General features: G+C 35.3%; 1 protein-coding gene across 11 annotated transcripts in view; it reads left to right on the top strand.

Moving 5' to 3' along the window:
* The window catches only part of ADK (adenosine kinase), a 498,050-nt gene that overhangs the window by 377,571 nt on the left and 93,208 nt on the right, over positions 1-27,271 (top strand). For all 11 annotated transcript variants that reach the window (XM_041748691.1, XM_041748694.1, XM_041748697.1 and 8 more), the window contains one exon: positions 23,250-23,285. In XM_041748691.1, coding sequence (XP_041604625.1) covers positions 23,250-23,285 — 36 coding nt within the window. The remainder of the gene's footprint in view (positions 1-23,249; positions 23,286-27,271) is intronic.

Here is a 27,271-nt window from a genome sequence, read left to right as displayed (position 1 = left end):
TGCTGGACATAGAGGCTGTTTAAGATTCTTTCTCTCCTCTCTCTCCTCTCTCTCCTCTCTCTCTCTCTCTCTGCACTCCCCCATCCCTAAAAAAAAAAAAAAAAAAAGTTAAATCATAAAATAAATTATAATTACCCAATGACATATAAAGGCCCCTTCCCCAAACCAAAATAAGACAATGGAAAAAAACCTGTCTTGTCTCTTCTGGAGCAGTAGCCAATGATATTGTGATAGCATCGTGTGGTGACAGATGGTAGGTACGCTTGTGGAGAGCACAGCATCAAGTATAGACTTTCTGAATCACTGTGTTGTAACATTGCATGTCAATCAAACTTTAATTTTAATAAAATGATATTTTTTAAAAAAGAAATCATCAAGAAACCTGAATATGGCCAGTTTACAAGTACGCAGAATGCACAGTCATCTGAGAGTTTATGAATTTAAATCTGCTTTTTCCACCACTTGCCAGTTACTCCTTTGTGTTAAACCTTTCACTCTTATTAAAGTTGAAGTACCTTCTGGAAATTTTAGCATTCTAAATGTTGGCAAGTATTACCACCGTGTGAATAAGTTTAAGATTCTTTCCTCATCTCAGTTTTGGACAGAAGATAATAGACAATGAGAAGACTATTAGTTTGAGGTAAAGGAAGAAGATGAACAGTGCAAATCTGGGGATAGGGCATCAAAGATAACCTTTGAACACCTCAAAGTTTCCTCTGAATATAGACTTCATCTGCCCAATATACATGTGTCTGCTTTTCAGCTCCACTCATCTTTTTTTAAGATTTTATTTATTTATTCATGAGAGACACAGGCAGAGGGAGAAGCAGGCTCCCTGCAGGTTGCCCAATGTGGGACTTGATCCTGGGTCTCCAGGATCACACCCTGGGCCGAAGGCAGAGGCTAAACTGCTGAGCCACCCAGGTGTCCCTCAGCTTCACTCATTTTATTGAAATTGATGGGAATTGTTAAAATATTTAAAAGCATTTCCTGTTTATAATTTATATAGCATCATTATATGAGTCAGAGTTAGAGAAGCAGAACCAGTAGATATAGACATAGGAATTTGTTACAAGGAATTGGCTTATACAGTTCTGGAGGCTAACAAAGCAAACCCAAAATCTTGTCAAGAAAGGAAGATCATAAATAGGTTGAAACCCTGTGGACATAAGCTGGTTAGTCTCTCAGCTCAGGGAAAGCCTAAACTCTTTTATAGGTTTCACCAAGCCCATGTGGGATAATCTCCCTTTGATTAACTTAAAGTCAACTGATTAGGGTATATAATTACATTTGCAAAATTCCATCACAACAGCAGCTAGATTAGTGCTTAATTGAGTAGCTGGGGAAGATAGTTCAGCCTAACCAAGTGGACACATTTGGGGCCGGGGCGGGGGAGGGGGGGGGAAGCCATCATCATCCTTTAGGCATCATTTAAACAATAATTCTTTCCTTGATCATAATTCACAAAAAAAATACCTCTGCTACAAATGGTAATTCCACAAATATTTTCATTTAATGTAATCATACTACAGTAACCCCAGGTCACACTCAGAAAATAAGCTTTGTCCGTGGTCATAAAACAAGACTTAAAACTAGAAGGGTCAGGGATGCCTGGATGGCTCAGCAGTTGAGCCTTTGCCTTCGGCTCAGGGCGTGATCCCGGGATCCTGGGATTCCAGGATCAAGTCCCACATCAGGCTTCCCACAAGGAGCCTGCTTCTCCCTCTGCCTGTGTCTCTGCTTCTCTCTGTGTGTCTCTCGTGAATAAATAAATAAAATCTTAAAAAAAAAAAAAAAAACTAGAAGGGTCCTAACTTTAAGAGACCATCTGAATCTATCCCTTCATTTAACAGTTATAAAATCTGAAGTCCATTAAAAACTGTCAACTTAATTTTTGTTTTTTGATACCACAAAAGGAAATACCTCACTTAGGAATATATTTTAGTTGACTTAGGCTTTCACTTGAGGCCCTATAAGAATCATCTAAGAAAGTGGGTGGAATATTGAAAGTACTCCATTTTCAGTTCAATTAAACTAATTGCCACTTTAGATTCCTATTCTATATGAGAGATCTTGACATATAGAAATATGTTTCTTAGGGTACAAAACTGAAAATCTAGATATATAATGAGTTTTGTATACATTATCAGAATGAATTTTGTACTCTTTGAAGGGTTCAAAACATGTTCTAAGAGGTCTTGTATTTGTGACACAGTTTTACCCTTTCTCCATTGCCTTGCCTTCCAACTTTACCTAATAATTTTTTATAATGGATCCCTAAAGTTTGCCCTCTGATACTATGGTCTACAGTTAGGTTCAAGTGACATTTAGCTATGAGGGGTTTTTTTTTTGTGATTAGTCATTTATATCTGATGTTCTTGAGCACTTGCACAAATTTCTTACCATTAAAGGTCCCTAAAAAAACATTTATTAATACAGAAAATATTTAAATGCCTGCTATGTGCCAAGCACTTACTTCTCCTGCTAAAACAGTGAACAAAATAGATAGTCTAGGAGGAAAGTAAGATAGTGAAACACCAGCATTAATTGTGGAGAATATCATCACAGGAGAAGTATAAAGATACAATTCATGTCTTCTTTATGGCCTATTGCCTGACACATAGTACATACCTAATAAATGCTTTTTGAATAAATAAGGGCTATATGGCATTTTAAAGGAGTCTAGGCTTCTTAAAAATATGTCTATCAGGTACTTTGTACACAACTAGGGTAAGTACAACAGGTAGGAAAGCAATAAAAAAAGTTCTGATTTGGGAATGGATTCAAGGACTAGAGTATATTGGAATAGGTGCAAATCCATTTCCACTGATTAACAATTTGTCTCATTTTCTTTAGAGATGGTCTTATTCTCCTTGTCAGTGACCTTTAACCTTTGTTTAAAATTAGTGCATCAGTTTGTGCTAATTGGAATTGCCAGTGACCAAGTGAATATGACATATCTATAAAAGAACAGAGAAAATTAGGTCCTTATTATGTTACTGCATCACTAATCCAGGCTTCCAGCTAAATGCCAGAATATAAATTAGATCCCTTATCAAATGTGGCACATAAAATTTTAGGATCCTTTTTAGTGTAGTACATGTGCTTTCAATAAATGCCTGCTTTGGCAAGAAATTAAATCAGTGTTCTTTGTGTCAAGTACACTTGCATTATATTTTATGCTCTATAACTTTAAAACTGTCCTTGCAAACCAGGTCAAGGGCAAAATTAAATTTCGTTTCTGGATTTAGTTTTACATTCAACAAATACCATTTTTTCTTTGGTTATATTGTGTTATGGGTATTTGCTTTATTTTGTTTTTTCACTTAGAACAAAGTTCAGAATCCATAACACTGTCTCTCTACTATTCTCCTGCCACATTGGCCTATTTTCAGTTTTTAAAACCATTGAACTCTTTCTCCTGTCCTCTAAAGCTCTTTGCAAATGCTCTTCCCTCTGCCTTGACCTATTTTTTCCCCACTATTCAGTATTATTCACCCAGTTAACTCTTAATCATTCTTTAAGCTTCAACCATCATTCTCTTTGAGATTCCCTCTTCATCCACACCACCAACCAACTTTAAAATACAGTTTTAAACATCTCCCTTAATATTACTATATTACTAATTCTTAGCAATCCCTGGCATATAGTGGGTGCTTATTAAGTGAAAGGATAGCTTAATATATTGAGTACTTACTGTGTTCTAGTCACTATAAAATCCCCTCAAGGGGCAGCCCGTTGGCTCAGCGGCTTAACACTGCCTTCAGCCCAGGGTGTGATCCCGGAGACTCAGGATCAAGTCTGGCTTTGGGCTCCCTGCATGAAGCCTGCTTCTCCCTCTGCCTGTGTCTCTGCCTCTCTCTCTCTCTCTCTGTCTCTCATGAATAAATAAATAAATAATCTTTTAAAAAATCCCCTCAAGGAACTTTCTCAAGTCTGAGTTTCAAAGGCCCATGTTACTTTGTAAATGACATACTTACTTTCACTTTAGGAGACAAAATTAACAGTTCTGAGTGAAATAAGTATAAAAGATACAAGGATATACATTTATATAAATGCATGTATACAAATGTTTGTGTATGGCAAGTTGCAAAGTAAAGTGAATATTTTACTGTGGTTACTGTCAAGAAATCTTGTAAAGCTACTATTTTAGTTAATACTGTTGTACAGTAATTTCCTAACAAGTATGTCTAGAAAAACAACCTGTTTCACATATCAACTTCCCCATGCATTTCTCTGCTGTCTGTATCTTTGGCTTCTAATAGTTCTTTGCTTAGAATCAAAAGTTAGAATCTCTGAAATCTCCCAGAAAAGACTGTTTAAATTAAATGAGTCCATCAAGATTTGGAGGAAAGTGATTTAAAAAAAAGAAAATATATTACATTCTACCTTTAATTTTCAAAACCTGAAAACGAATGGTATCTCATCTATTCTTTTTGATGCGCATGTGCCCCAATCCTGTGATTTCCTTAGCATCCTATAATAGTTTTTGCTTTTATGCTTTTGGTGTTTTTCTTCCCAAGATGCTCTTTCAAGGTCCAACACAGAAATCCTGTTTCTTTAACAAACTTTTCCTGACTAATCCTATTCCATTTCTTCTTTTACTCTGAATTTTTTCACCATGTTAGTATATATTTCTCAACTTTTGTACACTATCCTATCATATATTTGGTCAAATGTACATTTTTTTTCTTGCGAATAGCCTTTTTGTATGTGTTTTTGCTGTGTTCTTGCTCCTTAATCTCACATGACCCACACACAGAGCTCACGTCACTTTAATCTTATTTTCCTTAATTAAACGAAATACAAATTTAAATCCCTCTCCTGGGGAATTAAATATGTCATTACTGGGGTACTTTCCTTCACCTCCTTGGGGTTCTGACAAAGTAAAACATTTGCATACATACACACACATACACACACACACACACACGCACACATGCTGAATCTTCTGTCCCCATTAGCTCTACAGAGAGACGAGTGTTATCCCTTAAAGATCATCAGCTCTGCTGTGTCTTGGAATGTGAGAATCTTGGCCAAAGCTGGTAGCTATAATAGCTTAGATATGACTTCCTCTATTCAATATTTTCTGTTGGTCCTTCAAGATTGACATTTTATGGGGCACCTAGATGACTCCATCAGTTAAGTGACCAACTCTTGGTTTCGGCTCAGGTCATGATCCTGGGGTCATGGGATAGAGCCCTGTTTTGGACTCCACACTCAGCACAGAGTCTGCTTGAGATTCTCTCTTGCCCTCTCCTCTGCCCTTCCTCTCATGCACTCTCATGCACTCGTGCTCTCTCTCTCTCATTCTCTCAAATAAATAAACAAAATCTTTTTTAAAAAGAGAGAGAGAGAGAGATTGACTCTTTTCCTTCCCTATTCTGTTCTCGAGGACCCTAAGAAAATTGCTTAGTAGCATGAGCAGAAAAGGTATATAGACCTTGTAGCGCCCTAAATTATTTAAAATATGGTTTTAAAGGCCTGGGAGTCTGGGACACCTGGGTGGCTCAGTGGTTGAGTGTCTGCCTTTGGCTCAGGTCATGATCCTGAAGTCTGGGGATCAAGTCCCCCATCGGGCTCCCTGCGGGAAGCCTGTTTCTCTCTCTGCCTGTGTCTCTGCCTTTCTCTCTGTGTTTCCCATAAATACATACATACATACATACATACATACATACATACATACATTTACATACCTTTAAGAAAAACAAAAAAGGCCTGAAAGTCTGAAGGTCAGGTGAAAATAAAAGGATTGAGAAGAGAAAAGTTAGAGCCTGGAAAGTCAAATTTTAGGTCTTAGGATTCAGCCTGGCTCCAGTAGTGCTCCAGGAACATTACTGTATCTTTAACATGTGCTTGTTGAGTTGATGAAACAGTATTTGCATAACTATTCCCTACAACTGAATTATGAGAGTTAAAGATTTTAACAATTCAAGATTACTGCCTATGATACTGGTGATCTTTTATACAAGTGGTTATGTCAAAAACAAAACATAAACCTGTTTTAGGAAGAGGAACAATGTTACAAGACTCCACTTGCAATTCTAGTTTTCAGATTAATGAATATGATACAATTAAGATGGAATAAAAATTTTAGGAGACAGTTAAATAAAATCCAAATTGGATGTGGAATAAAGGCCAAATTGTTATTTTCAGTCATGTGGTGCATATTTCCATATGTTCTGAAAATCCTCAAGAACTTGGCACAAAGTTCTGCTGAAATAATTTCTTCTTCATAAATGACAGGTGCCTCATCTTTTATTGTACTATTAATTCAGAATCCCATCAAGTAAGAAAATGCAGAACATAAAAGATAAATTTATAAGCATTTGCCTAACTTTAGCCATAGAATCATTACTTTCTATTTCCTTCCTCTCCTTCACCTTCTGGCCTCCTTATGTCTTTATTTTCTCCTTCTTTTCGTTTTAACCACAATCACTTCTCTATCAGATGGTTCTTGTTTCTACTTCTGAATACATTTAAATGCCATTTATAAAATCATAAATTCTTATTTAATTTATGTTTAAAAATCTAATGGGATTCAGCAGTAGTTTGAAACTGCAATATAATTATTAAATGTGGGTTTTAATACCAGTGATGATTCACATTTTCCAACCTCCATATTTTACAATTTGTTTTTCTTGGCAGGGGTGTAAGTATCCATGAATAAGGCGAAAGGTTTCTTGAATTTTGGCTTTTAAAGAAGGAATGAATCTTTTACTGTCTTCTAAAAAGTTACTTTACCATTTACAAAAAGATACAAGCAGTAGAAAATGACAGATACTTAAATCTATTCACTGATTTATGCCAGTTAGAGTCGCTGGACTTTTTCCTTCTGAAACCCTCCCTGATAGGAGGCTGTCTGTGGTTGTTAGGCACCTTCCAAAAAGTCATTTTTATGGTCATTGAATTTTAGAATTAGAAGAACTTTAGGAAGTATTAGAAGCTTCTCATTTTCAAGATGAGGAATCTGAGAAAGACAGTTTGTGTCTTGCCCAAAGTCACATGAGAGGTAAAGTAAGAGACAAAGCAACAATTGGAAATCAAGTTTCTTGATTCCAGCTCTAGGACTGTTTTTATACTATTATTTTATGAACATGGAAAGCAAGCTGATTGTTTACCTAAAATTCATTATATTTTGTGTATCTTAGAACTTGTCATTTCTTTTTAAAAGATTTTTAAAGATTTTGTTTATTTATTTTAAAGACAGAGATTGTGAACAGGGGGATGAGCCAAGGGGTATGGAAAAAGAATCTCAAGCCTACTGTCCACTGAGCGTGGATCCCAATGTGGGGCTTCATGTCACAACCCTGAGATCATGACCTGAGTCGAAACTAAGAGTCAGATGCTTAACCAACTGAGTCACCCAGGAGCCCCAGAACTTTTCATTTCTATGCTTTATTCTTTGAGTTAAAATATTTTGTATTAGTCATCTGTTTTCTGATTTGCCATCTAAGAATCATTTGTCTTCCCTTTTCTATCCAGTCCACATAATACTGCTATGTAAGCTAATCTTTCTAAAATGTGGTCCTAACTATGCCACTTACCTGCTCAAAAACCTTATTATCTCTCACCTCTTCAATCTGCCTACCACATAATTAAATGAATTAATAAATCCATTGTCCTAACTTATTAAAGACTAACACTACCTTTCAAATCTTAGTGCTTTCTGCTCTTCTACTCATCCCTTATGATCCAGCCAAATTGGACCACTTGCTATTCTCAGAATACATCTTTCATTTTCTATACATTTGTGTCCTTCTTTATTATGTCTTCACCTAGATTTTTACCTATCTTTCTAGATTTATATCAAATTCTGGGGCACTTGACTGGCTCAATCAGTAGAGCATACAACTCTTGATCTTGGGGCTGTGAGTTCAAGCCCCATGTTGGGGCAGGGTTTACTTAAAAAAAAAAAAAAATTCGCTTCCACTATAAAGCCTTCTTTTGTTCTCTTTCCTTTTCATTTCAATTGTAGCCTGCTACACTTGGACTTTAGTTTTTGCTTTCATCTTAATTATTCTTATTTTTGGTTAATCAGATGAGTTTAGCAGGGTGCCATATAACCGTGGAAATAAGTGGTATCTAATATGTTCATTGGTTGCTAAAGTTCTTGAAACAGATGGAAGATAGATATTACCACCCTCTTTTATTCCTACAACAGATAATCAAAACTCTGCCCAGATCATCACAACCAAGAGAAGTCCTACAAGTATATATTAGGATTTATTTACTAGAGAAAATAGAAAGGCTTCATTTTAAATTTGTGAAGTGTACCATAGTAACTTATTGCTGGTTATAAGCTCATTTAGACTTCTGTTTTTATCCCACATGCTGTAAATTTTCTAATTATCTTGCATGTCAGCAAAGTAAAATAGTAGCTTGTCATAAAAGTGCTTAGTTGGTAACTTACCAAGTCCTCAGACTGAATCATGTTTACTATTTACCCCTGTTACTTAATCTGTATGTAGGGTGTTTTAATGCTTTTTGTTTAATTAACTTGTTCGTTTGTTTTTTTTTTGCTGTTCTTGCCCACTTCTATCATAAATCTTTTGACACTTATCTTTATATTGTACTCTGATACCCAGTATCTTCCAGTGATGTCTGGACTCTATATATCTTTGAAATATAATTATAGTTTTAAAATTCAGAATAAGGGGCACGTGGGTGGCTCAGTAGTTGAGCATCTGCCTTTGGCTCAGGTCGTGATCCCAGGGTTCTGGGATCAAGTGCCACATCAGCTCCCTGTGGCAAACCTCTGCCTATGTCTCTGCCTCTCTGTCTCTGTGTCTCTCATGAATAAATAAATAAAATATTTTTAAGTAAAATAAAATTCAGAATAGGATATTCTTTTAGGAAAACTATCACCCTGATTATTTGTGTATTACTTGGAAGTGAGGCAAATGCCAACATCCTTTATGGTAACTTTCCAGAGCAGGACAACTGCAGATATGCCCAAGATATGAATTGTATAAATACTCTCACAGAACAGAGCAGACCAGCAGTTTATGAAATATTTAGCCAAATTTTAGATCTCATTCTTGAAAATCTCAATATTCATACATACAAAGATCTTTTCCCTTTTTAAATAACATTCTTTTGATCAGTTTAACTGATTCCAGTGCACATTTATTAATCATACTACGTGCAAGGCAGGGTCCTAGGATAAGATATAAAACCCAGTTCTCAAAAAGCTCATAAACTAGGAAAGAAAATAGACCATGTAAATAAATTATAATGTGATGCAAGAAATAGCATAATAGAGGCATATACAAAGCCTGTCAATGAACTCTGATCCCCAAAACAAAGTATGAACACAAGAAATCAAGTCAATATAAATCTTACTGCAGAGGTATTTCTTCTTTGCTTAATGTAGGCAAGTGCTTTGTCTTTATCATTTGATAAATCAACAAGGATTTATTATCCTGTGCAGAGCAATATGTTAGATGCTTTGAGGATACAAAGTGAGAAAGAATTTTTGCACTAAGAATTTATAATCTAGTAGGAGAGATAAACTGTCTATACAAATAACGGTGTTTCCAGTATGCACATAATTGCCGTAAGAAAAATCTTTACAAATTGCGCAAAACTCTTCTGCAATGCCGAAAGCCACTTCTGGAGATAGGGAAAGGAGAGACCATGAACAATTCAAGAAGGCTTCCATTAAGCAGAAGATGGCTGAACTAACCCTGGAGGGATTGGTAGGATTTTGACAAGGGTGGTTGAAGGATATTCTAATTCATTTAGTGCCTACATGTGCAAGGTAGCATGAAGGCAAAAAAGCCTGGGGCATGTTCAGAGAATAGCAAGTATTCTAGTTTGAGTGGCATCTGGTACATGTATAAGGGAGTAGTAAAGGATCAGGCTAGACAGGAAAAGTAGGGACACTTTATGGAGGACCTTTGAAAGTTAGGCTATAGAACTAGGACTTTTATCAGGAAGCAGTAGTAGGTAGCTTTTTGGGCAAAGGCATCGAAGTTGATATTTAGGAAGCTGAATCTAATGGTCATGTGCAAGGATACATTCAAGCTGAGAGTGACTGGTACTAAAGACTGGTTAAGTGACTATATAATCTAGGCAAGAGGTAGTATAGGACTGACCTAGGGTTGTGTTGGTAGGAATGGAAACAGAGTTCCAGATATTATAGGCCTTATAGTTGGTAGAATTTGAAACCATCAGAGGCAAAGAGAAAGTGTCAAAGGAACTCTGAAAGTGACACAGAATATATGATGATGATAGCAAATCAAAGTAGTAAAGGAAACTACCCTCCCAAAAATGTAAAGAGAAAACAGATCAGAATATCAGTAACTGAATTCTAGAGAAAAATTGTCTTTAGGGAATTTAACCAATGAGAAAGACGATAAGCAAATTAAAATAAGAGAAGAAAGGGAAAGAAGTGATTGGGTGGCTCAGTTAAGCCCCTGATCTTGACTTCAGTTCAGGTCATGATCTCAAGGTCATGAGATTGAGCTCTGCATCGGTTCCGGCTTAGCCTGGAGTCTGCTGGAGATGCTCTCTTTCCCTCTCCTCCTGCCCCCCCCCCCCCCACTATCTCTCTGTCTCTAAAATAAATTAAATCTTTTTTTAAAAAAGGAAGGGAAAGAGGATATGTAACCAAAAAGTTGGGAGGAGAGTTTCTAGGAGAGTGTAGAAAATTCAAACTCTGAAATATCAGTTAAGTCTCATTTCTCATCTATTAAATTATGCATTGAAATTGGGAAATCCGAACAAAAAGAATTTGAATGTACAGGAGTAAGTTGGGGGAAATTGTCCAAAGACCCAAAGGAGGTGAAATATTTACTCAAGAAATGAAGAAATTGGCAATGCAAAGATATTTGGAGAGATTGAAACTAACCCTCCAAAAGACTAGAAGGAAATGAGTACTCATTTTTTTTTTAAATAATTATTACTAAACTTTACACTATGCAGAAATCCTTCTTTCCTCAAGAAAAGCAATTAAGTCCTATTCAAAAAAGTCAAGAGGAAAGGCTAAGATTAGTGAGAACACAGTCTCTGAAATGGATGTATATAGAAGCCAACTTGTAATACAATGTACAATAAGTCAAAATTGCTGTTAACAAAATCCCATGTTAGCCCAATCACTTTATAACATTCAGTGTAATAAAAATGCCAGTATTTTGTTACTAGCTCTGTGCTGTATTACCTTCAATTACCAATGTGTTGTTGATACCCAATGAAAACTCATCCTTTGTCATGGAGACTCCAAAACTCCACAGGCAAGCACTAAGATTGGATAATGTGTTCTTTCAGATTCTGACAAGAGGTAAAAAGATAGACATTTCTTGAATTCTAGTTTTTAGACTAAAATAATTGTCTCCCATTTCATTATCAAATGCAATATGAGCTTTTCAGAAATATTAATCTTTTCAAACCTATTTCTTTTTCATACAGCAAGGGTAGGTGAAATCACACTTTCTATCTAACATTTATTGAGTACCGTGCTACATTCTCTGTTGAGTGTTTTCTACCATTTTTCTGTGATTTTTTTTTAATAGCCTGACTTGTACCCTTGGCTAATTTCTTTTTCATGCACATTGGATTTTTTTCTTTGACTTCTTTGTAGTTTTTGTTTTTTTCCTGAAGAAACCTGTGTTGATCATTACTTCCATGTTATCCTAGCTACTTCCCAATGGCCATTGTGAAATTTTTTAAGTTTGTTTATATGTTGGACTTCTTTCTAAAGCACACATAATTATTATCTGTCAGCTAGCAAGAAGGAAGGAAATAATGCTGGTTATTGGTAATAATTCTGTCTTCTTCCTCAGCAGACAGGAGATCCAAGGAGTAGGGAAGTTTTTGTGATAGGTCCAAACCTAAGATCAAAACAACTAGAAACTGATGATCTCTGTATTCTTCTGACATATCTCACACCTTACCCTCACCACTTTGCTCACAGTAAGGTTCATAAAAACAACTCTGCCTGTCCAGTTGTCCAAATCTGTGTTTTATGTATTGTTTGCATTTTATTTTTACCTACTTTCTAAAAATTATTTTTTTTACAACTTCCAAACTAGAATAAGTTGAGCCATTAGCATGATCCCAGGGAATGGGCTTTATAAGCAGTGGTATCACAACTTGACAGTTTGGGATTGAGAAGGATCATGCATGGAATATGGAAAATATAAAGGATATTAGTATGCCTTTGAACTGAGAGAATCCTTAGGCAGTTAACAAGAATGCTAATCTCTCCCCACTGGAGATCTTCCTTTTGTCTAATGCTTAGCATGGGGTCCATAATGCCTTTCTTGTTGTCTTGCATGCATATTTATCTAAGTTCATAAGAATTGGTTATTTAGCTGACTTTTATTGTCCTTTTTTTTTAACATAGGTGATTTGAGTTTTAGGTTGTTGGGTTTTTTTTCCCAGTGATTGAAAGAAATAAGACCTGTGAAAAGATGCACATTTTACTTATCTTAAGGCTAATAAGCTAGAGCCTACTCTCCATAGGGCCTTCAATTCTTCATTGGTAACTTAAGAAAAAAATACATAAATATCCTAATAGCATAACTCAGGGGTCAGCAAACTTTTTCTGTAGAAGTCCAATTAGTATGGTCTCTGTTGAGCTAGTTAACTCGGCTGTGGTAATAAGCAGAGACAATCCTAGACAACATGTAAATGAATGAGCATTGCTGTGTTCCAGTAAAACTTTATTTATAAAAACAGGCAATGGGCTGAATTTGTCTTACAGGCTGTGGAACTTGGGCACAAAGTATTGATCATACATTATAAGAGATCCCTCTATTGGGTGAAAGAGAGGATCAGGGAAAACATTTTTTAAAAAAGGAAAGATGGGGATGCTCAGCAGTTGAGCGCCTGCCTTCAGCCCAGGGCATGATCCTGGAGTCCTGGGATCGAGTCCCACATTGGGCTCCCTGCATGGAGCCTGCTTCTCCCTCTGCTTATGTCTCTGCCTCTCTCTCTCTGTGTGTCTCTCGTGAATAAATAAAATCTTTGAAAATTAAAAATAAAATCAATAAAAATAAAAACAAATAAAAATTAAAAAAGAAAGATGTTAACTACCTACCTGGAGCTTTCTAGTTGGTAATCTAAAAAAAGCAAGAGGGGTAGCCCCAGTGACACAGCGGTTTGGCACCACCTGCAGCCCAGGGCGTGATCCTGGAGACCCTGGATCGAGTCCCGCGTCGGGCTCTCTGCATGGAGCCTGCTTCTCCCTCTGCCTGTGTCTCTGCCTCTCTCTCTCTGTCTCTATGAGTAAATAAATAAAATCTTCAAAAAAAAAAAATATATATATATATAAAGCAAGAAAATGACAATTATATAGGATATGTAAAGTAAAAACGGGTTTAGAACTAGAGTTATTCTTCAGAGGGCTTCAATTATAGATTACTGATAGAGTTTATGATTTAATGCAGCAGCTCCAAGTATAGGAACCATATCCTTTGTACAATAACATGCAAAAAGCAATGTATGAGATGCTTAGGATAAGTGATCAATCTGATTTGTCTTTGGCTTGGTCATAAACTGTTCTAACCAATAAATGGAGAACTGCAGATTTGTTAACGTGCCAGGATATTTTAAGATATGTACTTTAAGACGGATCCACATTGAACCTCTGCTGGACTAATGGAGTAAGCAAGACCAGATTTATCTTCTTCCTTAAACAACCTGACAAAATATATAAAACAACAGTCTCCAGACATTAGACAACAGGCAGCACGAGACAGTGATCACTCAGAGAAGGTCAACAAATGAGAAAATCCTACAATTGCCATAGCATTCCATTTAGACAGAGTTTCTAGTCTACAATGTGAGAAGGGGCTCCCAAACCTAGAGGTCCAACTGAACTGAAAGAGTTAAGCACTGAAGGATGCCAAGTTGGCTAGAATTTATAGCAAAGAGAGACGCCTGGGTGGCTCAGGAGTTGAGCCCCTGCCTTTGGCCCAGGGCGTGATCCTGGAGTCCTGGGATCGAGTCCCACATTGGGCTTTTTGTGGGGAGCCTGCTGCTTCTCTGCTTCTCTCTCTCTTTCTCACTGTCTGTCCGAATAAATAAGTAAATAAAATCTTTTTTAAAAATTTACAGGAAAGAATTCCAGAAAAAAGTACAGAGATAAGGCACACACACTAAATATCTGCAGAGAGTTCCCTAGAGTCTTCAGCTGAATACTGATCAGGATATGTGTATGAGGAAAGTATACAAAGTGAAGGATGAAACATTGGAAAGAAACAGAGAGATTATTCCCCCAAGTTCACACAGGCTGATAGCAGTTTCTGTCCCCAATAGCCAGAGTGGAGAAACTGCTAATGAATGGGTTGTTTTATTGAGTAGTCAAAAAGATTATATCATTAGGGTACCAGGTTTGCTCTAGATTAAAGGCTGCTCTCATTTAACCTACCAAAGCTTAAAACTAAGCCTAGAAAGGATCAAACTATTTCCAAGTAACCTGAATTTCAGAATAAACCTCAAAAATGTGTAAAGTAGTAGAAAATATCCAGCACCCCAAAACATAAAATTCATAATGTCTGGCATCCAGTCAAAATTATTGAGAGGCAAAGATGCTGGAAAATGCAACCCAAAATGAGGAAAAACATCAATCAATAGAAACAGTCTTAGAAATGGCATAGATGTTAGAATTATTTGACAAAGATTAACATTTTTAAATATATTCTGTGTTTCAAGAAGATAAAGCATAAGCCTTAAGAAGAGACTATATACATATATACATATATATGTATGTATGTATAAAGATTGAACTTCCAGAGAGGAAGAATGCACTGGATGAAATAGACATTGCAGAAGAAAAAAATAGTAACTAGTGATCTTTAGGACAACATCAGAAGCTATTCAAAATTAAACACTGACAGAAAATAATAGTCTTTGAAAAAACAAACCATGCATGAATGAGCTGTGGGACAATATCAGGTGATCTGGTATACATATTTGGAGTCTTGGGAAAGAGGAGAGTGAATGAAAAAGTATTTGAAGTCATAAAGGTTGCAGATGTTCCAAATGTGATGAAAACTATAAATTCACAAATCCAAGAAACTCAACAAATTCTGCTCAAAAAGCAGAAAAAACATGGAGAAAACCATACCAAGAAACATCATAATGAAATTGCATGAAGTCAGTGATAAAATCTTAAAAGCAGCCAGGTTGATTTTTTTTTTTAAGACACATTATATACAGAGAAGCAAAGATTAGAATGACAGCAGTCTTAGCATCTGAAACAGTGCAAGCTAGACAGACCTTAGAGCACTGAAAGAAAAAGAAATTGACAACCCAGAATTATATACCTAGCAAAAATATCTAAAAAAGAAAGAAAGAAAGAAAGAAAGAAAGAAAGAAAGAAAGAAAGAAAGAAAGAAAGAAAGAGAAAACAAAGACATATAAAAGCTGAAATAGTTAATCAGTAGAAAAGCAGCACAAACCATTTAGAAAGGCTCAGATCTAAGTGCTACCTATAACAATTACTGCTATATAGTCTTGGACATACGTTAATTTCTCTGAAGCTTCAGATATTTATCTGTGATATGAGAAACCTATTTTGGGGATTTTTATGAGGATCAAATGAGGTAAGGAAAATAATTTACATTTGTTGAGTGTTTCCTTTGCGCCAAGCATGTGTTGTCTCATTAAAAATGGAAATACAGTATCCAATAAGAGGCCCACTGGTCTGAGATTTTTCTTATGCTATCATCTCTTCTCTTCAGTAACTGAAAAACGCGGGTTATTCTAGAATTTACCCAAATAGCTAGTCAATCAAATTCTGTTGAAGTACTTTTCCTAACTTTGTTTTCCTTTAGTTACCACCATTAAATATGCTTTAAGGTGGGAATGAACAACTCTCCTTGCTATAATAGACTCATCAGCTAATAAATCACTTTGTGAAAGGGTTAGGTATGTCCTAAGCTAAATCTAATTTTTTTCGCTTGTGTTTTGACTGCTAATGTTTTTTTTCAGTCATGTTTATTGAGGTATAATTTATATACTGTCTATGTAACTTTTATTATAAACCTATTGGATAGGGGCCATGAATGTCTTTATAGCTTATACTTTGCCCCACTGAGTTTTTGGCACTCCATAAATGTTAAATAATATTTCTATTCAGCATTCTGCAGACAGGAAGCATATGGTAATAAATGTCAGAGCACAGGTTGAAAATCCCCCCAAAGTTGTGTGTTATATTTCTTGGAAAAGCCAGTACAGAAATTTTTGTGAATAAAACTTATTTTAAAAAGCAGTTCCCAAGCACATATTTTACTTAATGATTTTTCTCTACCCTTCTTTTACTTTATTTTCAAATTACTTTTCCTCTTCAAAACTAGTATATTAAAAATAGTATAATTTTAATGGAGTGCTGTAAATATATATAAATGATTTTTTAGATAACATAAAGAAAAGGTAATTCTTAGTCTGAAGGGACAGCATGAGGAAATATTTAAAAGCTTAAGCAACATAAGTCTTTATGATATATTGTATGAAAAGAAATAAACAGCAGGTAGTTTTTTATTAAATATCAGCATGACTTATAAGTGTATCACTGCTACAGCTGTTGCAGACCTTATAATAGTATTAGACTTTGACTCAAAAATATTTTTCTCACCTGAGGATCTGGCACTACTTAAATATCATACTCTATTCTCAGTAAGGTAATCATTGCTTCAGAATAATGAAAGACAGGGATGCCTGGGTGACTCAGCAGTTGGGCATCTGCCTTCAGCTTGAGGTGTGATCCTGGAGACCCAGGATTAAGTCCCACATCGGGCTTCTTGCATGGAGCTTGCTTCTCCCTCTGCCTATGTCTCTGCCTCTCTCTTTCTGTCCTCATAAATAAATAAATAAAACCCTTTAAAAAAATAAAGAATAATGAAAGACATTGTAAATTGAAACTAAACCTGATGCCAAAAAACAAATCTTATGTGAAAAATAGTATATCCCAGTTATCTGTGTAGAAGAAATGGTTAACCATAATCAGTTATGCAAAACCATTTTGAAAGTATGTATCTTTGCTCACCCTAAGATTGATGTGTTGACCACACTTCGATTTGATTTCTGTGAGGATTTTTGTTTTTATTTTTTGTTTTTAAGATTTATTTATTCATGAGAGACACACAGAGAGGCAGAGACATAGCGGGTAAGCCTACTTCTCCCTCTGCCTATGTCTCTGCCTTTCTCTTTCTGTGTCTCTCATGAATAAATAATTAAAATCTTAGAAAAAAAAAAACAAGCAAACACTGCACCCTTAGTGTAGGTCTTCTGAGTCTAAACACTGTACTCTTTTTATTTTTTTTAAGATTTCCTTTTTTTTTTTTTAAGTAATCTCTACACCCAATGTGGGGCTCAAACTCACACCCCAAGATCAAGAACCACAGGTTCCACTGACTAAGCCAGCCACGTGCCCCCACCCCTGTACTCTTTCCATTTGCCCCACTGACTAGTACTATCTTAAACTTAAGGCCATTTGAAGAGAGCATTATGCATCTAAATATGTATACAAATATGTGAATTTTATTTATAGAAAGATAACATTCTTAGGCTCTCACCTACACCATACCATTTAGGATTTACAGCATTGTTTCAAATTTATGGAATCAAAGTCTAATACCATTGTGAGGTCTGCAATATCTATCATAGTGACACACCTCTAGGTTGATAGTATCTGTTAGCCTAAACTATACGTAGGAGAATGCAGAGATAACATGTTGAATGGAGAGATAACAAAGTAAAAACATAACTGGTTTGGTGGCTCCATTTACCCTTGACTTTTCCCAAATCTCTGAACTCCTGTGACTTGAGTAAGAAGCATCCCCCTCCTCTCCCCTTGGAATTTTCTTCTTCTCCCGTGCTTTGGAGCAACAAAGTAGTTTATTTGGGATGGATGGTTTACTTTCTGTAGACAGTCAGAAGTTACCTTGCTTTGGTCCTGAGTTGGATTTTCTCCTTTTTTGTTTCATTCCATGAAGTTTCAACCTATACCAGGACCCCTCATATCTGAGATCAAAAATAGTGGTAACATTAGCAAGCAGGTAATGGTTCTAGCTGGGTTCAGTGACTTCAGGTACAGAGCAGGAAGTGCAAGGGCAAGGGCAAAAGAGAGGTAAATTTTGTTTTTAAAGCCATTTGCTAACTTCTCAAAATAACTTCATGATATGTTTAATAGGACCATAGAAAACTATCTTTCTTAACAGAAGCTAAATAATAGTTCCTACAACTAAAAAGTAAATTTTACAAAGTCAGAGGGTACAAGGTCAATATACAGATATCTTCTGTATTTCCATATAACTAGTAAAAAACAATTGGAATTAAAATAAGAATATGGACAACTTATGATTTTAGTTTAATATTGTTTATAGATCATTCTACTTTATAAATTAAAACTGCAGTATTATCAGACAACTGCAAAAACAAAACCCAGCTTTCTCTTCAATTGAATATAAAGGAAATAGCTCTTTGATAAACACAAACATGCAACCAAGTTTCTCCTTCCTTTCTGTATAATCTGAGGATTGTGCTTTCTAATAGGGGCTTGCTAATCCCTTTAAATAGCTCGTAATGTAAGTATTCCATAGTTTTCGTTAACCATGAATTTCAGCTTCTTTTTTTTTTTTTTTAAACCTTAAAACCCATATTTGGTGGTTGTTTCACTAGCACTCTTTTAGCCTGGCCGATGAAGCAGCAAGCCTACTGCAAATCCTAAATAGATGAGAGTCTGAGGCTTTAATTATATGTCATTTTATTCACAACACTCAATTCCAGGAAGGAAAAAATGACTTTGCTGTTGTAAAAGACATATTATGTGAGTATCATTCATTGTAAACCAAAAATGATACTGTATTAGAGCACAGACAACAATGGGAACTAATTCTGAAAATGTGACCTGTCTAGGAAACTGAATAATAGTGAAAGTTATCAAAATGGAAAGAAGTGTTAATGTGAAATCCAGCCTTCTCAGAAATACTCTTTCCTGGCCTGTTTGGTTTTGCTTTTGTTGCTTGTCATGCATGAATGAAAGTGCTATACTCTCAGGAGAGCAGGAAAGCCTCTGTCGGTTGTTTATTTCCTTAATCCCTCCTCCTTTGTGATTTTTGATGTCAGATCTAAAATGGAAAGCCTGTAAATATAATGATTATCACATGGATAATCACCTGCATTAGGAACCGCCCTGCTTCTCTATTCTAACCCTAGCTGTTCTCCACACGTCACATCCACTCTGCAGTTGGATTTTAACCTGACTGTTTCATTAGATTTGTGAACTCAGTACGTGGCGCCCTGGGGCAGCACAGATGGGGACGTGCTTGTTTTCTTTTCTCACTTTTACTGCAAAGACACACTAAAAAGTCCTTTTCAATTTAGTATTATCAGTTCACTTGGAATTAACCCTGATATTTGGAACCTGCCTTACTCTTCTGCCAACCGTCTATACCCCTTTTTGCTTCCCTACTTTCAGACCTAATGCCTTTTCTTTCTGTCCCTCCATGCAGTGAATCTGAGGACTAAAATTCTGGTTAAAATTCTTACTAGGTCAAACTGTCCCCCTATGTTGTTGTGTTATTTGTTTTGCTGGGAGGGAAAAATAAATGTTGTTTCATCATTGTATCTACAAACACCTTCAGATCAGAGGTTAGCTGTGGGAAAGTCTACGGTGATGTGAGCCAGCTGCCTTCTCTAATGGAGTGACTGGGGGCACCAGCTCAAGATCAAAAGAAGGTGGGAGGAAGTCAGGAGATAAGATCTTAGCTTTTCAATGGTAGGGCACAGCTCTGCAAACCTGTATGAGGGGGCGCTAAGATAAAAAATTGAGTTGACTTTTCTTCAGCATGTCCTTCCTCAATCAGAAATATATTGGTGCTTCAAATAGTTTACAGATGTGCAAGTGTCCTAGGGCCTGGTTTCCTTAAAGAATAATGATCTGACATTTATAAATGTGTCTTCTTGCAATTAGTCCGTTCCACTGTACCATAATACATCAAAGTTAATTGCTTCTTATATCTGTGTGAGCATAACTGGACCTTAAAAAAGCATTTTAACTACTGTATGTTGAATTTTGAGTTTTTATGTCTTAGTGTGAGTTTTCATCATACTGATTCTTCATATTAATTTTGTCTTATAGTTCTCTGAGCTTCTTTCTTGCCTCTGATGAAGCTCTATATAAATAAGCTAGCAGAGCTTTTCAGTTATCTTTTTTTAGAGGAATTTATTTATTTATTTATTTATTTATTTATTTATTTAAGAGAGAGGGAGAGAGAGCATGCATGAGCATGGGGGATGGGAGCAAAGAGAAGCAGACACTCCACCAAGCAGGAAGCCCGACATGGGGCTGGATCCCAGGACTCTGACATCATGACCCGAGCCAAAGGCAGACACTCAACCGACTGAGCCTTCTAGGCACCCCATCAGTTATCTTTTTGATGTAAGAATTAGCTTGATCAATTCTTGGGTTGGGCAGCTTGGAAAAATATTACATTGATATCTTTTGAGACTTACCCTTTTCCTTCAAATCCAGGCCAGCAAGTATTATTGACTATATGGTGTACGAAGTTCTATTATAAGTAAATTGTCAAAGAGGCCAACGTTGGGCAGCCCCGGTGGCCTAGCGGTTTAGCGCCACCTTCAGCCCAAGGTGTGATCCTGAAGACCCTGGATGGAGTCCCATGTCAGGCTCCCTGCATGGAGCCTGCTTCTCCCTCTGTCTGTGTCTCTGCCTCTCTCTGTGTGTCTCTCATGAATAAATAAAATCTTAAAAAAAAAAAAAAAGGCCAACCTTGCATACACCAATTGTTAAGATCATAACTCCGTTTTTCATTAATCTGTATCACCAAGGCTAACTCTATCAACGTTTGCTAGTGAACAGCCTAAGGAATTGTACTTTCAGCTTATCTCTTTCTATTAACTTCAGGGTTTAGCTGTAATCATCCATTTTGACTTTTTCAAGCCCTCTCACAAGGGGTCTTTAAATCTATATGTCATTAATATATCGGACCATAAGCACATACATACTTCTTTCCCCAGTGTTTTCCTTAACACGTAGATAGTACCCAAATTTGTGCTGGAGACACTGACTTACTTTCTGCCTTACATGGTTTGGTGCGGCAGTCGTTTCAGTTGAGTTGGATCTGCTCACTACTCAGGCTCAAATCCCATCCTTCTATTAATATCTCTTGGCAAAGATAATTTTGGAGGAATGTAAGTTAAGATGTAGAGGCTCTTGACAGTTGTCTGCAGTATTTTTTTTTTCATTTTCGAGAGGGAAGTTTAGTTGAAAAGTATTATTGCTTCTATTTTCTGTATCAGTCCTAAAATTAAAATATATGCAGAAAGTACAAAAAGGGAAAGGATCTGGTTACACAGATGTGTTTTTTATCATTTGATAGTCTGTTTTAAGAGCATTAGTAGATATGGTAATGTTCATCAAATTGTGCCCTTAAGATATTTAGGAACCTAGAAAAACATTGTGAACTTAAAGTTTTTAACTAGGGGTGCCTGGGCAGCTCAGTTGTTTAAGAGTCTGACTCTTAATTTCAAATCAGGTCATGATCTCAGGGTCATGAGATCCAGCCCCATGTCAGGTTCCACACTCAGGGTGGAGTCTGCTTGAGATTCTCTCTCCCTCTGCCCTTCCCTGCTCTCACACACACACACTCTATCTCTAAAATAAATAGATAAAATCTTTTAAAAACAAAATAAAAATTAAAATGTTAACTATTCTTTAATGTTCATCTTCTGTTACCCTGTCATCTATATAAAAGAGAAATTGGGGAGGAGGAAGATCATGTGCTATAAAAGTTTTCAAACAAAAATTTAAAAAAAAAGTTTTCACACAGACAAAATAGAAATACTAAATGCATCTAGATTTTTATTTTTTTTAGGAAAACATCCCCCAAATCTGACTATGTAATTCTGAACAACCTCAGTGAGAAAGAAAAAATGGGAGAATAGCAAATATCCCAAAAAGTGGCACAATTTTTAGCTCCATGAAACACTTAGGTTGGAAAAAAAAGCAACAAAATACAAATTTAAAATGTGCATCAAATAATAAAGACAATGCTAACAGGCAAATGATATGACAATATCTTGAAAATTTCAGTGATAAAATACATCTAGATTTAATAGTTGGTAACATTTTGCTATTTTTACTTCACTTTAATTTTTTAAGTATTCTAAAGTAAATTACATTATCATGCCATTTTATCCCTAAATACTTCAGAAGAAGCTTCTAAAATTAAGAACATTTACCTTATCAAATTACTAATTCCTAATGTTATCTCAATCCTGTTTCTTAATCAAATTTATCTGATTGTCCCAAAATGATGTCTTTCTTAGATGGTTTGTTAAAAACAGGATTCAGTTAAGGTCTGTACATTGCTCTTTGTCATTTTTCCCTTCCCCAAGTTATCATGACATTGATTTATTGAAGAGACCAAGCTGTTTGTCCTGTAGAATGTCCTACTTTATGGATTTGTCCATTTATTTTCTCATTGTACCATTTAACTTGTTCTCCTATCCTCTATATTTTCTGTAGACTGCCAGCTATATGAATTAAAGTTTTGATTAATTAATGTTAAAAATGTGGTCAGAAAACTTTATAGATGGAGTGTGTCCTTTATATTGTATCATAATGGAAGGCACAGAATATTTGGTGATTCCAGTATTAATGATGAAATCTGATAGATCGATCACTGGGTTATAGGTGATGACAGCTTGATCCTTCCATTATAAAGCTATACTTTGCTCCTCGTGACCGGCATATAATCTCTGATATTTTGATTCCATGAAATACTCAGCTTCCCATCATCCTTTCACCTAATAAAGTTAGCATCCATTGATGATCCTTGCCTGAATAAATTTCATTAGGGATTGCAAAATGGTGATTTTCTGACTCTATACATTTATTAGCAGACATTCTTCTCTGCAGAAGAGCTTTCTGAAAGGTATTGTTTCAATTAAAAACATAACCACCAGTATGTTCCTTAGGTTTCAAATGATTGTCTTTCTTTGCTGAGGTCAAAACACCTGAACTCACTGTGACAGCTACAGTAAAAACATGCACTACATCTTCTTTATTCCAACTTGTGAAGTGTGTTGACATTATGCTGCCTTTTTTTCATGCCAAGGGAAAAAAATCTTTTTTAGTGTAAGAATAAAAATTGAACTATGTGGGTATATTGAGATAATTGTGTAAAAAGAAGACTGTTTGAATGAGTTTCAAAATGGATTATTTCTTCATTACCTAGCACTTTATAATTAACTGTTCTTTTTTTTTATTTCAGGAAGCTGCCACTTTTGCTAGAGAGCAAGGCTTTGAGGTGAGTTAACCCACAATTGCACACTAAACAGATCCTAAAGGTTTTTTCTAGCTGATAATGAAGTTCTTTTGGACAGTGATTGATGTGCTATTATACTCTCAGAGCCTCGCAGCAGTTGCCATGGAAACTTGGCAGTCGTCATGGTTTCTTTGTTCTGCCAGCACAGTGTTATGACGCACTCTGCTAGGTCTGCACCCAACATCGCCTACAGATGTTATTTATTGAATTTTGAAAAGCCTCTTGGGAAGCCAAGAGGTTGGGCACGGTTTCAAGCTGCCTCTGCAGATATGGGGCCTGTCAGTTTGTTCAGTTAAAAAGCTACCTCATTAGCTGTATTACATTTCATAAGGATTCACTGCTAAAGCAGTGGTGGAGCAAGACTAAATAGTGAAATATAATGTCATTTAAATAATTTCACCCCTACCACATGTAGATTATCATTATGCAAATTAATTTCCAAAAGGTTGTACTTAACAGTTGTTATGAACTGATTAATCTAAATCCTGCTCATATAAACTTCCTATTTTAATCTTTTTTTTTTCATCTCCATCTCTCCTTTTTTTTTTTTTTTTTTGGATCACATGAAACATATATAAATCTTCTGAAACCAAATATCAATAATTGGCTTTAGTTTCCAAGTCCTAATTCTGTTTTCCTAGTGGAAGTATTAGTTGTCAAGATTCAAAACTCCATGTGGTTGTTGTTGGCAAAATTAGGACAACAGACAAGACCATGATTTTATCTATGTAATATCCATCTTCTAGTTGATTGTTAGAAAACACTGACTCTAATCTGAGCCCAGGTAACTGACACAGAATTCATAAACTGAGTTTATAAGTTTTATAAGCATCATATTTATTGAGGCAGAACTATGGAGAATGCTGTGTTCTGTACAGCAACTTACAATGTTGCGTGGTAGTAATTTTTAAAAATTAAACTGAGTAGAGCTGGAATATAGAAATTCTTTCTTTACTTACATGCTCAGTATTGTCTACCATCTAGAGAATCTGTGAGCATTGATTAGATATATCAGTAAGCTAACTTTGAACTCTTTAGAGAAAAGTGTTGTATGAATTTGTGATGGAACTATTATTTAAATGTACTAAAGACAGATTCATTATCGAGCAACAAAGTAAAATACATGTGCATGTTACCCATGTCATAGGACTTGACAACCAGATATAAAGCTTCCTCTTCTTGGAGGAAGACAATAGCTTGTGTTATAAGTATTCTATGAAAAAAGCTAGATCCTATGAAAAAACCATATCAGGCAGGAAAGCTTGCCTCAAAATACTTGATTATTAGAACTCTGATAGCTTCTTGGGAGTTTTCTTTTTTGGTTTTAATATATTCTTATAAATACAGGGTTGAGTCACATGTAGAAAGAATAAAGATTTCCAAGTATTTTTTTTTATCTAATTTAAGTTTCACTTTGTAATTTCCCAAACTGGCAATTGGTATTCACAAGTAGATATACTCAGGGTAATATTCAATTTAAACATTAAATGTTTGATCATGAAAATATAAGTAAATGTTTTCAGTCATGTCTTAAAATTTCACTAATGTTAAGTTTTAATATTAACAATTGGTATTCTCTTTTGTTACATCAATATTTTCCTAGATAAAAGCTAGTAAAATGTAAATTTATAGCTTGTTTTCAGTGTTACCATTAAAAAAACATATTTTAGTTCTAGAAAATAACTGGTTTTGTATATGCTTAGAAATATAACATGTTGCATAACAAATGATCATGATTCTGTAGTACCTGCAGATAATAATTTTTAAATAGTTTATTAAGCCTAATTCATACTTTTATTGACCACTTGAGCTACATGCTTTGAATATGCTTGGTTTAAATTCAGTCTTAGCAACAAACTACTTTTTCTATTTTCTACTAAGTGGCACCATATTAACCTATCCATTAGTTCTTATTTACTGATTCTAGATTTTTTTTAACCATAAATCTGCCATAATTGATTACAGCATATAAACAAAGTGATGATATTCATAATAGTATGTCTTATTACATTCTAACATAGCAAAACTACTCTTGGTGATGCTGACAGTGATATGTTAGATTAGGTAAAGCATACCATGTCTTGATGTGTCCCTTCGTGAATTCCCTAAAATACTACAAGCATTGAAGTATATATAAGAGCCGTGAGTAGAATATTTTTATTAATCCATATATGGAATGTTATCTAGAGGAATTCAATGATTTTAAAAGGTCATTAACGTTTCCTTAGCCCATTAGACAGTAATAGGAAAGCCTAAGTTTAAATTTGGTGTTTTTAAATAATCAAACAAGAAAAAATCACTTTATCCTAATGGTTTAATACCTATTGAAATGTGTTAATGCTCTCAGATCTACTGTGACAAACTAGACAAAATCTGCATTTTATCCCTCTCAACCTTAATTTTGCCTCTAAATTGGGGCATGAATGAGGAAAGAAATGAGAAGATTAAAAAGAAAGGTGAGCATTTTTTTTCTTTCCACCAGCTCTGCTGTCCTACCCTCATTTTCTATTATAAATCCCAATCAGTTCCCAAAGCCACTGAGTATTGCCACTAGTGATATGTCTGTTAACAGACCAGTCCAAATGCCTCAGTGTTAGACCAGTGTTTATTCATCAGGAAATATCTTCAGTGGTATTGTTTATGATATTCTGGTTAGCTTCTCTGCAAATTTTAGATAATCTTTCTTTTAAAAAAAAATTTAATCTTTAAAATGAATTGGGCAATTTTCAGTAAGAAGAGGCAGCTTAGGAGGGCATTGGAGAATGAGATAAAAACTGGAGCTGGGCAGAGCACAAAGCAGGAGAGGATATATATATATATATATGTGTGTGTGTGTGTGTGTGTGTGTGTGTGTGTGTGTGTATATATAATAGAAAATTGCATAGTGCCTGATTTAAATGACAGACCTGCTATGAATTTAAAGTGACAATTCTTGAGGTAAAAAGTTTCATGAGTCCTTTTATTATTCTGTAAAATCAGTTCAGACTGCAGTGTGTTTTTAAATCAACTTTATCTTGAACTGAACCGATTAAAGGTTTGTATTTTTAGAACCTAAATAAAAATAAGGTTACTTAAAAATGTTTCATTATGAAACCTTTTAAAAAGCTGTATTGAAAATTGATTTATTAAATAAAGAAAATATCTCCGTAAACCTAAATATAATATACTTTGTATATTCTTTGTGCAATGGACTCTGCCAAATGATGAAGATAATTCAAACCTTCTCTACTGGGTCATTTATTCAGTTTTACTCCAAGCAACGAATTTTAATTTATTTTAGATCTCTAAGATATATTACTTCTGACCATCAAGGAAACAAAGCAGTCCTTTTCCCAACTTTCCCCCATAGCCCCTGACTCTAACCAGAGGATCCTGGACTTGAAATCTTTCTCTGACCATTGATGACTCTATCATCTCATACCACTGAGACAGAAAGTATTGAATTGTGCTATCCAGTATGGCATCCATTAGCCACATACAACTATTTAAATTCAAATTAATTAAAATTAAATTTAAAAAATGTTTTTTAATTAAATAAAATTTAAAACTCAGTTCCTAAATCTCAGTGGGCACATTTCAAGTGTATGTATGTACATAGCTAGGGACTACGATATTGGACTATGCATATATAGAACATATCCATCATCACAAAAATTCCATTGATCAACACTGGATAGAAAGTCCACAGAGTGTTCAGGAGATATTGATTCCCAAAGTAGTCTCTGAGATTTTTCTAAGGTTCTTGTGTTCCTCACAAATACAAAGAATACAATGAATGATCACCCAGAGTTTCTGGAAATAAGACACTATGTTAGGTCCTGCTGGCTAAGAGAATACAATGCTGCTTTTCTAGGTGACCGAGTCCCAAAAGAAGACTGTTTTTTTTAAAAGAGTAGGTTAACAGAAAGAGAAAGGTCATCTTTTAACTCTCTTCATTTAATCATTTATTCATTCAGTAAATATTTACT

This window comes from Vulpes lagopus, chromosome 3, assembly GCF_018345385.1.
Source record: "Vulpes lagopus strain Blue_001 chromosome 3, ASM1834538v1, whole genome shotgun sequence".
Lineage (NCBI taxonomy): Eukaryota > Metazoa > Chordata > Mammalia > Carnivora > Canidae > Vulpes > Vulpes lagopus.
The sequence above is the reverse complement of the archived record's forward strand: the minus strand, read 5'-3'. Positions and strand labels throughout refer to the sequence as shown.